This window comes from Pseudopodoces humilis, chromosome 2, assembly GCF_049639895.1.
Source record: "Pseudopodoces humilis isolate 2021_Gansu_Grassland_sample_001 chromosome 2, ASM4963989v1, whole genome shotgun sequence".
Taxonomy (NCBI): Eukaryota; Metazoa; Chordata; class Aves; order Passeriformes; family Paridae; genus Pseudopodoces; species Pseudopodoces humilis.
The window spans coordinates 67,997,021-68,010,996 of NC_142201.1; the positions used below are offsets into that span (position 1 = coordinate 67,997,021).

The 13,976-nt window shown below is 44.6% G+C and overlaps 1 protein-coding gene across 1 annotated transcript in view; it reads left to right on the forward strand.

Annotated features, from left to right (window-relative positions):
- SLC7A1 (solute carrier family 7 member 1) overlaps window positions 1-13,976 on the forward strand; it is a 41,222-nt gene that overhangs the window by 16,524 nt on the left and 10,722 nt on the right. The window contains exons 3-8 of the mRNA XM_005516293.3: window positions 4,430-4,588; window positions 6,749-6,923; window positions 8,790-8,914; window positions 10,452-10,674; window positions 11,458-11,597; window positions 13,251-13,353. Of these exons, the coding sequence (XP_005516350.1) occupies window positions 4,430-4,588; window positions 6,749-6,923; window positions 8,790-8,914; window positions 10,452-10,674; window positions 11,458-11,597; window positions 13,251-13,353 (925 nt within the window). The remainder of the gene's footprint in view (window positions 1-4,429; window positions 4,589-6,748; window positions 6,924-8,789; window positions 8,915-10,451; window positions 10,675-11,457; window positions 11,598-13,250; window positions 13,354-13,976) is intronic.

The window sequence follows — 13,976 nt, forward strand, 5'->3', positions numbered from 1 at the left end:
TGTTTTTATACAGAGCATCTGTACTCACAGCTGATCAAGGATTAATTCTGGTCCCTTTGGGATCTGTCCAAAGTATCTGGAGATAAGAGTTTTGTCTTGTGAATTGCTGCAGAATTAATCTTGAGATGATCTTCAGGTTCACAGTCTCTGGAAAATACAAACCAAATCCCTTCTAAGCCCTTGACTCCCACAAGGAGACGCCCTGCATCAAGCTCAGAGCATGCGCTGTGCAACTCAGCTGATGCATTAAAACTTAGCCACACTTTGCTAATTAAAGATTCGTGTCTTTTCAAGCACATTCTGGGCAGGCTGCTTGTTATCATGCCTCTCAGGCTGCAACACTCACCAGCTGAGACTGAAAGCTTGCTAGTTAAACTGAAAACTGTATGCTAAATTACTAAAGGGAGTTGGTTTTTTTTAAAATGCATTTTATGAGATTTGTAAGCATTACCTTGGAATTTAGTTTCCATGGTGCTTGGAGGGTAAGATCATATCAAGAACGACATAGTGGCATAGCAGCTGCCTGCCAGACCATGCTGGCTTTCCTCTGTGTGTTACCTGAAGTATTTTTCTCCTCTTCCTTCTCTAAAAAAAAAAAAAAAAAAAAAAAAAAAAAAAAAGAGAGAGAGAAGATGAAAAACCAGAGTCAATTAGACTCCTCTCCTTAAGAAATCAGAGTCCTGTAGCTATTTTGTGAATTACATTCACTGCAAGGAGTAGATAAAAATAATTTTTAAAAAAAGTAAGCGTATAATTTCCTCCAGACTTCTGCGATGGACACTGCTTAGGCTACACGTAGAAAAATTGAACAGACTTCCTGGTAATTTTTCTTCTGTTCCAGAAATTAAATGATAAATCGTCTCCTTCATGCCCTTCATCTAGTTCGTTTTGGGGCCCTTCCTACCATGATACTGGACGACCAAAATGAGTGACATAGCCGTGGTTGCTGTCCCAAAACCTGATTCTGCAAATGCACTATGAAAAGTTTTGCCTACTGAATGTTCTGCTCCGAAGATCTGGGCTCAGAGTGGTATTTCCAAGATTTTTTTTTTCCCCCCTTCATAATGGATTTTGAACAACTGCCTCAGTTCTTGTTTCAAAGTTGGCTGCTCACTGTATTGTCACAAGGCAGAAATTTCAGTACAAAATAAGTAGATACTATGCATGAATGTGTTCAAATACAACTTACTTTTTTTTCAGTCCTGTGTCAAGAATGTGTATTTGCAAACTGTCTTTCTCATCACTTGTGAGAAAGAGTGGCTAAGGTGGCAAAACACTGGGGGAGGATATGAGGTAAAGGAGCTCTCTTTATCTTACCCAGCTTTTGTCTCAGAGCTAATTGCCCCTCTTGTGAACAAGGACAGCTCCCAAGAGCTTCTGGGGCGTGGAGGAGAAAGAAATGTTGGATCCCCAGTCAACTCTCTCGATGAGACTTTTGAAAGTGTTTATAATGATTCCTGTACTCTGGGTTAGACACATGGGAGAAATACAGACCAGATAATCTCAAGAGGTCAAAATAACACAAAAGTTTACTGGCAAACTTTTGAAAAAGCTGGAAACCTTGGCTAAAGACCTAGTGCAACATCTGATCAATATAAAGCATTTCTCACAGCATTAATTTAGCCCATCAAACTTAGCACACTTTAAACACATTCTATTAAGTTACTGTAAATGGTCCTAGAAGAGGGAATTAGAAGAAGGAGTGAAGGACAGAGAAGATACAGAAAAGCACACATAGCTACCAATGCCTGCGTTCCAGCAGTATTCAGATACAAACTTCAAAAAGAAGGTAGGGTCAAGATGTGCTGCATTCATGCTCAGCCTTAAAAGCCCCAGGGCCTTCATGGGCTCTGCCCCCAGGTGGGACTTCTGGTCATTTGGCCATGCAGGAGCTGGGTTAGGCAGAGTGGCACCCTGCCCCTTGTGTGCCAATGCAGGGCTGGAATAGAGGCTGGGGGGTTTGGGGGCAGGGCACTGCCTCACCAGGGCAAAGCTTGGCCTGCTCTCTGACACACACACAGACATCCCTAAATGTCTCAAGAAATCAGTCCTTCCCGTCTCTGGCAGGCACACGCTGCTCTTCAGAGACAGGGCTTGAGAGGGGCAGAAAACCAATTTTTTTTTTCTAATCTTGCTGAGAAAATGCCAAGCAGTGCATTGAAAATGTGCATCTCTAAGGGGCTCGGCCAGCTTGGTGTTTTCATGTTGAGGTTCTCAGACATTGGCTCAGCAAGTATGAGGTGGAAAAAGAAATCCTGGGGTCCCAAGGATGGGTGGCTAGTAGCTATTAATTAATTGAAGTGATTTGACTTGGGGGAAAGCTCATGTGGAGTCTTGGAGGTGGGTAATGAGAAAAAAATGGGTGTGCAACTGATCAGTTACAGTCTAGAGAGGAGAAAGGTGTCCAGGACCAGGATCTGATGTGAATTTTATTCTGGGATGATGTGGGTTTGCAGAACTCTGCCAGACTGTGGGATGCATTTCAGGAACTAGAAACTGGTGGGAGCTGGTAGTATGATGAGTAATAGCATCTCTGGAAAGTAGGTGCTGCTGGGGTTTCCTGGCACCTGGTGGTGTGCCTGTGCCTGTTCCTGCAGTGAGCCCAGCACCCGAGCTCTGCAGTTCTGGGAGCTGTGTGCTTTAAGCAGGAGCCAAATCCGCTCTGGTGAGGCTGTGCTGACCCAGAACTAGTAAATCCTCCTGGGTACAAGCTGAATGTCTTTGCACTGTGCTCTATAATAACAGCAAGATATTAGCCAGGTGTCTGCATTGTTGCAAGAATGTCAGAGTCCCCTTGCTCCCTCAGGCCTGGTGGTTACAGAGAGTTCCAGATAAATGGCTGTTAGTTATGTGGAACTGGCATCCAAGCAGCTGGCATCTAATATAACACATGCAGGAGCTGGGTGTTCCCGTCCTAGAATGTGAAATATTAGAACTAGGACAAAAAAATAGCACTAAAATAGTCTCCTTCCTCAAATTGTGCCAAAGCTAACCTAAAAAATTGTAATGTGGTATACGATAACTTCTGCAATTTCTCAAGATTGAATTGATGGCAGTGATGTCCAAACTCTTCAAAGGTGTTCACACTGTGCACTTTTCTGTCTTGGTGAACAGAAGAGTCTCCCAGCAGGTCTGTTCTGCAGCTTAAATTTTTATGCTGTTGCAAAGCTGGATTGGGCAGGTGAGTGTTCCCAGCTGTGCTGCAGGTGCTGCCCACCGCTGCTGCAGAGGATTTGGCTGTAGATGAGCACAGACATTGTTTGACAGGATTGCAGGTGCCGGAGTTGGGACCTGAACACCCACTCACAGGTGAGTGTGGCAGGACAGACTGTTCTGGGTGGAAAGGGGCCCCTGATGGCATCCTCTGAGAACTGCTCTGCAAGCCAAAACTAAGCCAAGCTCTTTTTTTAACTAGGTAATTATGTACAGTAATAATTATGATATGCAATTAAGTGCTGTTATATATCGTGTATGTACTGTCTAAGACATTGGGAGTGTCACAGTAGCCACATTAACACAGAAGTTGGCTTTTACCCAAGCCTACTTATTTTACAAAATGCTGTCACTGTCTGGTGGTAGCTCTTCGCTGTTACTGTTTCAGTTCTCTAAAACGACTTTTATGGCCCAGACACTGTCCCCAGCTTGCTTGTCCTGAGACCCCAGGTTCAGTCCTCACCCCATCAAGCTGCAAATAGTTGGATGCACTCAAAGAGAAACAAAAAGCAGCGCCAGAGGGTGGAGCCTGAGCACTTGCTGCAGGCAGGAGCTGTTCTACTTGCTGTGGTCATCACCAGCATTTTGCAATAGGCTGACTTATGCTCAGATAGCATGTAAATTGTATCTGAGTCTTTTTCCTGCTTGGATGCTATAGCACTGGAGGTCAGAGCAGACCTGAGTGTTGCCAGAGTGCAGAGCTGGCCACTGGTGTGGTCCAGGTTCTGGTGCTCCAGCATCGCACTGCCGGAGGGCAGCTGGATTCTGTAAGGTCTCTCTACCTGGGCTGCAGTCACCTAACTGGGGCTGCCAGGGACTTCTTCCAGCATTACATTTGGACCTCTCTGGTAACAGAAGTTACTAGGTTTGGGGACAGGTCAGGCCCTTGGGGGTGTAAAGAAAAGGTCAGTCAGGGCAGTACCTAAGGCAAAGTTGAGGTTTGCAAAGAAGTCAGACTTAAAAGGACTTTTCTCATCTTGTCAGCTTAGCATGAGTCTGAGGCCCTCCACCTGTGTGTGTTACCATCAGAGCAGATGCCAAGCATGAATGCAGGCTGTGGGCTTGGTATGGAGAGGAAAGGCTATTCCCAGCACCTGGGAGCACGTGCAAGATTGCTTTGAGGCCCTCGGTATTGAAAAACCTTACAAGGCTCCCTCTGGTTTGTAATGTGTGCCAGCCACACAGGGTGATCTTTGTCCTTTCTATCCTCTGGCAGGAACCTCAAGCGTGGCCAGAGCTTGGAGCGCAACGTTTGATGAAATCATAGGGCAGCACATTGAAAAATTTTGTATTAAATACATGACGATGGATGCTCCTGGAGTGCTAGCAAAATACCCAGACATCTTTGCTGTGGTGATAATCATCATCCTGACAGGTGAGGGTCACTGGAGGGTTTTGTGGGTCTTGCACCTCCTTCTTCTGTAATCTCATTGGTTGCTCTTGGAATGAGCAATAAGTCCTGATTTATTTTGAACAACATATTCAAGACTCTTTCTTTGCTACAAGTGTTGGAATGACCTATATAGCTGCTGTGGAGTTAGCACAGGGCACAGACTGTTTACAAGGTTTTTAATTAGAGGAGAGCATTTTCAATATTTTTTGAGCCACTTTTAAAATCTTCAATCAAATTTTATATAAGGAGGAAAAGAAAAGATGACTTGTTATCCTCAATCAGGTATAGGAGTTTAATCCTTCCCTCCACAAATCCTATTACACAAGAATTTCATGCAGTTGGTCTATCAAACTTACTACCCTTTTGATAATCTGCCAATTTTTGATGCCTTGAGCCAGGAAAGTGAGAGGAAAACAGAAAGAGGACTTTGTTACAGTCTCTTATACTGTTTTGTTTTTGGGTTTTTTTAAATATATATGAGCTTCAGTTTGCAGAAGTGAATACAAGACTCCAGAGAAAAAAAAATGTGTCATAGACAGTCAGCGCTTCCTTTTTTTTTTTCTAAAAATGTGCCAAGCCTTTGATCGTAAATTGACAACTTGCAAGATCAAAATTCTTCTGAATGTTTACCTCTACTCCAGCTGGATCTTGCAAAGCATTACCAAGCTTAGGCAAATTTAAAAAACTATGCTTCCATACTCGTCTGTGGTTTCCAGCAGGCAGAAGCTGCAGTGTCACTCTAGCGAGGTTATCCTGACATTTCTGATCAGAATGGCTTTCTCACAGTGTGAGCTGTGCTTATGGGGACCGGCCTCATAAGCAAGGGATGCTTTGGCATTTGGGTTTGCATTCAGAGCTAGGACTGCATCAAGGCCTGCTGAAGCTAATAGCAGCCCTCTGTTTTCAGGATTACATCTGAATGGGAGAGATTTTCCTCTTTGTTCATTTGTATGTAATATGAATTGTGCTCATTTCAAATCAGAATCTGGTCTTTCACCTTGGATAGAATTTACAAAATTTAGAACTCCTTACTTTAGCACTGCTGAGGTGTAAAATTACAAAGGTTACTTTATAGTAAGGTGGCTTTATGCTCCCACATGAAGCAAATTCCATGGATTTTAATAAAAAAGGTAAACCATTCTTTTCTAAAAAAAAAATCTGCTGAAAGAGCATATCATCACCACAAGTTTTTTTCTGCTTGTACTGCCTTGAGCTTCAGATTTTTAAAAAGTACCTTACAAGTTTTTGTGGGCTGGTATACAGTCTTATCAAACACTTCTCTGATATGGCTGTCTCAGCTTATTTCCTATTTTAAAAGAAGGAAAGGTAAGTGAACAGGATGCTCCTCTCTCATTGAAGTCCCTCGGAGTAGCAGTAAAAGAACACTTCTCCCTTGGGCCCATGTGAAATTTTTTAACTTGTCCTTCAGCCTTAGAATTTGAGTTAAAAGTTTCAGTTCTTAAAAATCAGAGACCTGAAGAGGAAGTTAAGTGAGCTTGTTGACCTGAGAAGCCAAGCTATGCTTCAGTGACATTTGCTAAGGCCTGTAGCCATGATCTTCTTCGGACAGATGATCTTAAGACCAAGCTGAAATCCTGCTCTCAGTGAACTCACTGGCAAAGCTCTTGCTGATTTGAGTGGGAGCAGGATTCTCAAGATGCCACCTTCTTCTTTGTCTTCAGCTCTAGAAGTAGCTATTAGAAGTGGAATACTTCTGGATTTGGTCCCTGCTCATATTTTCCCGTTTCTAAGGAAAGTTGGGTGTTGTTCATAAATTCTGCATTTGGCCAAGACCTCTAAGACAATGTTCCTGTATTTAAAACCACTTGTTGTGCTTTCTCTGGGTCTCTGTATGGAGTTTGAGGCCGTGGGAGTAGTTTAAGTGTATTAGCAAAGCACACCAGGGACACAGTCCACATGGGCATGCTGGGTGGGAAGGTGTGTCACATTCTGCAGTTATGTCTGAGCTGGAGTCCTCATCCTACTTCTGGGTGAGTTAATCCTGAGCTACCTGGCTTTGTGAAGAAATAAGGTGTGATAATTTGGGCAGAGCACAGCATGAACACAGTTGAGCTATGTCTGTGTGTCTGCAGCACCTGCTGCTGATGGTGAAATACCTGACCTGTGCCATTTTTTCCTCAGGGCTTTTAGCTTTTGGTGTGAAAGAATCTGCCCTGGTGAACAAAGTGTTCACCTGCATCAACGTCCTTGTCCTTGGATTTGTCATGATCTCCGGCTTTGTGAAAGGATCTGTTAAAAACTGGAACCTGACCGAACAGGACGTTTACAACACCAGCCACAGCATTTTCAAAGACAAGTCGGTTGGATGTTTTCTTTTCATCTCAGAAGCTGGTGCATTTTCAAAAGCAAGTTTAAATGGGGGGTTTTGGACTGAGTTAGAAAACCAATGAGTGGGATGGCTGCCTCCTTTGCCAGATACCTTGGAGGCAAAGCTGTCTTTGGTGGGTGTTTGCTGAAAGCAGGCTTTGCTGATGGGCTGAAAGTGCCAGGAGTAAGCTGTGTCATCGTGGGCCCTGCTGCAGGACTGACCAGATCTAGCCTTATAACCAGTATAGCATCCAAAGTTGAGACAAAAGAGCTCTTTAGACAGTGTCCTACTCAAGTCTGCACCAGGCCGGCTCTAGTGCCTCTATGAAGCCATGTCCAAGTATAGCTGTGTACTTTTTTGAACACTTGGGCAATATCCTTAGGGCTTGGTTATACCACATAGAGACCTTGTCCCAAATGCCTCAATAAAATGAGGGCAAGTTGCAGATTATTTTAGTGCATTGCAGCAAGCATATTATAAATCTGTTTTTAATGACATTTTGCTGCTTGGCCAAAATTCTGTCATCCTACACAAGATCAAAATTAAGGCGCTTACAAGGCTTACTAGTGAGACAAAGCTATTAGTTTTTGCTTGAGACTGTACCACACAGAATAAGGGCCTTTAAATGTCTCCTCATATATCAGCTCAGTCCCGGCTTGCTACCTAAACCCTTTATGATGGTCTGCAAGGAAGCACAGTTGGGCAAAATCTGGTGAGATTCATAAATGTTGTGTGGGTCAAATTTATCTTGTGTAAAATAAGCTTCTTGATCCTCTCTTCAAAATTCAACCTGCTGCAAACAAATTGCTTCTATAGGACAGGTTCCCTGTCCTTCCCTCCTGCTATTCCCATGCAAGGAGAAATTACTGCAAGAGTTTCAAAGTATGAGTGCAGCTCTTTGACCTGTAGGACGTACTATATTTGTAAAATCTGTCTGGGGTTTATTTTATCATTATTTCCAGAGTAATCCACATTTGGGTTGTGCTATTTTTATAGGCCAGTTTTCATCTAGGTCTCAGCAGAGCTTCTGTGAGAGAGTTCAGATGCTTATACGTGAGAAGACTTGCAGATTTGGGACTTACTTAACTGCCTTAATTCATCTTTACAAAGGCTTTTCACTGAAAAAGTGACCTAAGTCACTGGAACCGAAGGGTATGCTTGTTATATGTCACTCAACACAAGGCACATGGATCTGGGGTCGCAATCCAGAGTGAACTGGGATCTGCCTGTGTTTGTCTGTTGACTTAAATGAATTTTGAATAAGGCTCAGCAAAGTATTTGGTGTGTCAGGAATCCATGCTCCACTTCTCTCTCACAGGCATGGTTTGAGTATGAGCTTGGCACAAGGAATTTGGAAGTTGAGAATGGAAGATGGGGTGGATTTTAAACAATCATGGCACCCTGCATTCCACTTCTGTGTCTGCTCACCTACCCTTAATCTGAGTCCATCTGAAGTAAAAAGTGGGTGGTTCACATGTTTCTCAGTCTTCAGCTTTTCCAAAAGCTTCTGTTTAAATGAATGTATGTGACTACACACATGCAGTAATGTTAGGAGAGGATTTTTAATATTCATGCTATTTTTATCCACTGCACAAAACAGGTGGTGGGAACAAGCCATGAACCATTTTTATTGCATGCATTCCCCAGGCTCTTTCAGGCCGGTCCAAAGCTCAGCAGTGGGTAGGACATAGCATTTTGCCTGGTATTTGTGTGTGAGCATATGAAAGGGAGAGCCTGCTTCTACAAACTTTGGCTTTGGATTTGGTTATGAGCTGTGTGAATAGCTTTGTGATTCCCAGCTAGGCAGGATCACTTCTAACCCGATCACTTCTAACCCAGTGCCATGCCTTTCAGTCAAACACAGGAAGGAAAGCTCTACGGTGTTGGAGGGTTTATGCCCTATGGATGGAAAGGAGTTCTCTCAGGGGCAGCCACGTGTTTTTATGCTTTCGTGGGATTTGACTGTATTGCTACTACAGGTAAGAGGAAGATGTCTTCATTCTGGTTGTGAACCTGGCTGCTGGTAGATTGACTTTCAGTAACATTGCAGAGCACAGATAACAGGGAATTCAGGACACTGCATTTGTTGTCCCTCTGAACCTCTGCTCAAAATAGGCTTTTGGCTCAGCTGCTTCTAATAGTGAAAGTGCTGGATTTGTTGAAGTCCTTGAGTGCCTGAGTGCTGACTTGTAGCTGCTGTGGCACATGGATAAACTATATAATCATGAGCTTCCTCTTGTCTTTGCCTACAGGGCCCAAGCTTGTGGATGGTCAGTGATGACACTAACCAGGTCAAATTCCACAGAAAACTTGTCCAGGTTTACCAGCTAGGCAAACAGGGAAGGCCCAGTTTCACATGCCTGATATGGGTTTGAGCCTCTAACTCCAGATGATAACTTTAATCAACAGGTTATTCTGGAACAGAGTTCTTCAGTGCCTTCAGCTGAAAGAGCTCTGATGGCTTGGAGTATTTTAAAGATCCAGAGAAAGAGGAAGCCTCTGGGGAGTCAATGGCACCCAAGAGCTGTGCCTCAGAATCAGGAGTTTTTACCTGTAAAGGTTAAGAGGTCTCATTTTGAGAGAGAAGGCATCAGCATAGTCATATTTCTTGGGGCTAAGTTGAATCTTAATTCCCTGAAGAAAGGATTATCCTTAATTTCACATTTGACAAGAAGGGTTGAAGCAGAGGGAGAAGGGAATCATCACAGACAGATAAAGCATTAGTGCATCTTGCTCCAAGCAAGGAATTGGAGAAGTGTTGGCTCCATTACTCCACCTAACCCTTGAGCCTCTCCTGGGAGAAACATTCATCTGCTTTTGACTTGTAGGTGTATGGATCTGTGTTTATCAGTTCATCCCGCTGAAATGCTGTTCCTCCGGAGCTTTTGCTTTCAGAGAAGTTCTGTAGGACTAGGAAAGCGCAAATCTGTTCCGTAATTGATCAGTGCCTGAATTTTGAGGAATTTTGTTTTTTTTATACACGTTTTGTCCTACTTTTTTGGTTGTTGAAAATTTTCCATAACAACTACAGGGGGTCCTTTTGTTAAAAGGCATTTTCAAAGATCCATATGACTTTCAGGCACTCTGCCTTTCTCTGGAAGTGGCAGATGTTACTAAAATGGACATCCACAGATTTCCCCTACAACTGCACAATGATATCTTGTTCCATCATCTGTGATCCTTGAACTCTTCTTGGGTCTGCACCATCAGTAGGATAGAAGGAGTAGGATAAAAGGATGATGTTTTGAGGAAAGGACTGTTTTTAATCCAGATTGTTTCTGTGCCTGGGTTTACAAGGCTTCCATGAATGTGTGTCAGAAGAAGTGGCAGGAGCAGCAGAAATGGGAGCAAACAGGCTGTGGTATCCCAAGTGGATGGAGCAGGCCATCAGCATCATGGTCAAAGAGCACCTCTATGCCCATGAAACCTTTGAAAGACCCAGCCAGCACACCTGCCCTAGGCTGGGATAAAGGTCTTGCTTGTCATTTAGCTGATATTTAAATTCCTTTCTTCTAGGTGAGGAGGTAAAAAACCCTCAGAAGGCCATTCCTATTGGCATTGTGGCATCTCTTCTCATCTGCTTTGTGGCTTATTTTGGTGTGTCGGCTGCCCTGACGCTCATGATGCCTTACTACCAGCTGGATACCAATAGCCCTTTACCCAATGCCTTTAAATATGTGGGTTGGGATGGAGCCAATTATGCAGTGGCTGTCGGTTCCTTGTGTGCACTTTCTACGAGGTAAGACACTGCTCTTCATTTTTGTATCTCTCAAGGCAAACATGTACCTCCACCTCCTTTAAGAAATGGAGCGGAGACCAGGGATGAAATTCAGAGCTACTGACCTCAAAAGGACTGGGATTTCACCCTGTGGTAGGTACCAGAGAAGCAGGTGACCAGTATCACTTCAGAAATTTCCATATTAGCAGAAGACCCATCAGGTGCATCTCAGGAATATAAATCTGGATTGAGTCACTAAGTCATAGAGGCAACTGTGTAATGCAAGCATGGTTTGGGTGCAAGACATCCTGGCCTGCTCAGTGGAGAGCAGATTTGTGTCAGACAAGGCAGGGTACATCTTCAGGAGCTCATGGGGCTTACCATATCCAGGGCCATCTGTCTGCAGATTACCTGCAGGACAGCCATCTGGATGGGAAGCAGGGCAGGCTGGAAGCAGAACATGTCACCTCCTGAACTTGGAAGACCTATTTCAGATCAGCTTAGACATTCTCCATTAGGTGAGCAACTCGCAGAGGCTTATAGAAGTTACAGCTCTTTTACTGCCTGAAAGTCAGGCTGGTTTATGCCCCGTGGCTAAGTTCAGCTACCCAAAATTGTAGAGCTGCACCTCAGTTACCAGCTATCAGTAACATGGGTGTTCAGAGGGAGCCCTTGAAGGAGAAGCTGGAGAGAACAAAAGCCACCTGTTCTATAGTTACACTGCCATAAACTTGCTTTCACTTGTGTGCCTGTTCTCAGCAGGAGGTGACATAAGTAGATTATTTCTCCTTCCTGTGTCTGCAGTCTCCTTGGCTCCATGTTTCCGATGCCTCGAATAATTTATGCTATGGCAGAAGATGGACTTCTCTTTAAATTTTTGGCTAAAGTCAATGAGAAGAGGAAAACTCCTTTAGTTGCAACAGTGACATCAGGAGCTACTGCAGGTAAGATCCAAAGACTTGCACGAATCTGTGAAAAGGAGATTAAGCTCATCTTAAGGGCAGATAAGTCCACCTGACTCTAGCCCACTTACTAATTGGATATATTGCAGAACACGGCATCCCAGAGGGTGTCCTGGATTTCCAGGGCATGCCCTGGAGAGTCTGGGTGAGCATGAGTAGCTTGCTGTGTGCTTGTCCCTCTTTTCTCAGAGCTCATTGCTGCCATCCTGTCTCATGCCAGGAACTACCTTTATCTGCTCAGCCAGCCTTAAAAGTAATTAACTCCCTGCAAGGTAGCAGCCAGTGGTGCCCCAGCATCCTTGTGGCTGTTGGCCTGGCTTGGCCGAAGACACGGCACCGCCCGTGGGTGGCAGCTCTGCAGAGGATGCCAGAGCAGCCGGAGACTGGCAGATGGCCCCTGTGCCATTGGCATTTGTTAATCAGTCACAGCTGGCAGCTATCCTGTTCTCCTCTTCCTTCTCCTGGCCCCCTAGAAATATGGGAATTAAACCTCCCAGACAGCAAGGGTGAGCAGCTTACCCTGTTCTTGCAGCCTCCCCCTTCCTCATGACACCTGGCAAAGAGGAGAGCCTTGCTGTTTCCTCTTTACCTTCTGCTGCAAATGCAGGATGAGCCGTGGGTGCGAGAATGTGCCACCTTTGGTGGGGAGTTGTGTCCTCCTGTGAAAGGGCTCAGCTCCTGCTTCTGGGACTCACAGAGTCTCCTCACAGCTTCCTTCTCCCACAACTTCCTCTTCAGGTATTCTTGGCTCTGGACCATGATGGGGTAGGAAAAAGGGCAATATAAAGTAATACAAAAAAGCTTTGCAGTCTCATCCAAGTGGTCCATAGTGTTTATGACTAAAACAAACATGAAGCTGCAGGGACAGCATTTGCCAGCTGAGTTTGAAGGTTGGGCTAGTTGTTGGGCTCCAGGTTGTGCTTTAAGGCTGGCCTGGGCCAGGCTCAGCTCTGAGGTCCCTGCACTCTCATATGACTGTTGGTGTCACCTGATGTCTGACTGTGTGTCTTTTATCCACTTACTTGCCTTCTGAAAGCCTTACACAAAGTCTCGTACAACCAGGGTTACCTGGTGAGGGTGTGTAAGCAGGGTAATCCCTAAGGAATGGCAGCCTTTTTCTGGAAATCCCCATGATATCTGCTTCTTCAAGATGCCTTCTTGGATGCTTGGTTCCATTGCTTGCTCAAGCCTGATTTCACCCCAGCTGAATTGAGACACCAGGGCGAGGGGTTGCCCATCCTCTGTTCCCTGTAGCTACTTCCAAGAGATAATTGTGACTTAAAGAGTGTTGCAGCTCCACTGGGGGACTAACAATGAAGTTGTGGCTTAAACCCCTGCTTTTTGTTGGTAGTTGGGCGAACATAGCTGTGTGGGAACCAGAATTTGTGGACAAGGCTGGAATTTACCTAGTAAGCATTTTCTGTTGTTTCAGCTAGTGAGGCTGGGACAGCCTGTGGAGTCTTAGGGTATTCATGCAGCAAGGCCTGCCTCTCCTTGTCTTGAGATATCTTGAGCTCCCCTACCAAGTCCTGAGCAAGAGTCATGTGTGCTGCATCGTTATTAATGCTCCTGAAATGTGCATGTTCTGCCATGTTGCTGATTTTTCTTCTCTCTTACCTTCCTCTCCTCCTACAGCTGTTATGGCCTTTCTCTTTGACTTGAAAGATCTTGTGGACCTCATGTCCATTGGGACCCTCCTGGCTTACTCCTTGGTAGCAGCCTGTGTGTTGGTACTGAGGTAAGAATGTAGAAGCTTTGTCTCTTGTTGCACACAGAGAGAATTCCACACAGCAGTCAGATGTTTTCATAGTTTCTGTGGGCACATCTCCAGCTACAAGCATGTGAAGAACTTGTTTCTTTTAAGCTCGTGGGGGACTGTGTTAGTTGGATCTACAGGGAGGTCCTTTGAACTAGCTAACCCTTGTTCCGTACCAGTCCTGCTGTGGTCAGCTCTAAATGCCCCAGGAGATGCACCAAGGGTTAGTGAGGAAAGATGTGTGATCCTGAATGCCTTCAGATTCCTAGACCACTCTTGTCCCCACCAGTGGGGATATCATTTCAGGTTGTCCTCCTTTTGAAAAGGGATTTGAGATGAAGTCTAGCAGCAGGAAGAGAACAGAGCATGTGTTTTCAGGACCAGTGTGTGTCTTTTAGACGTGCTGAACTCCCACAGCTTCCTAAACCTAAGCTAAAAATCTCGGGTCTTCAGTTCTTGGCGCCTTACAGACAACAGCACTCGATTAATGAAAAAAAATGTCTGAAGATCATATTACTGAAAAATACCTTTGTGTGTTGAATGACTTATTCAGAATTGGAGGCTTTCACAGCAACTGCACTGAACTAAGAACAGTCTTGCAGCGG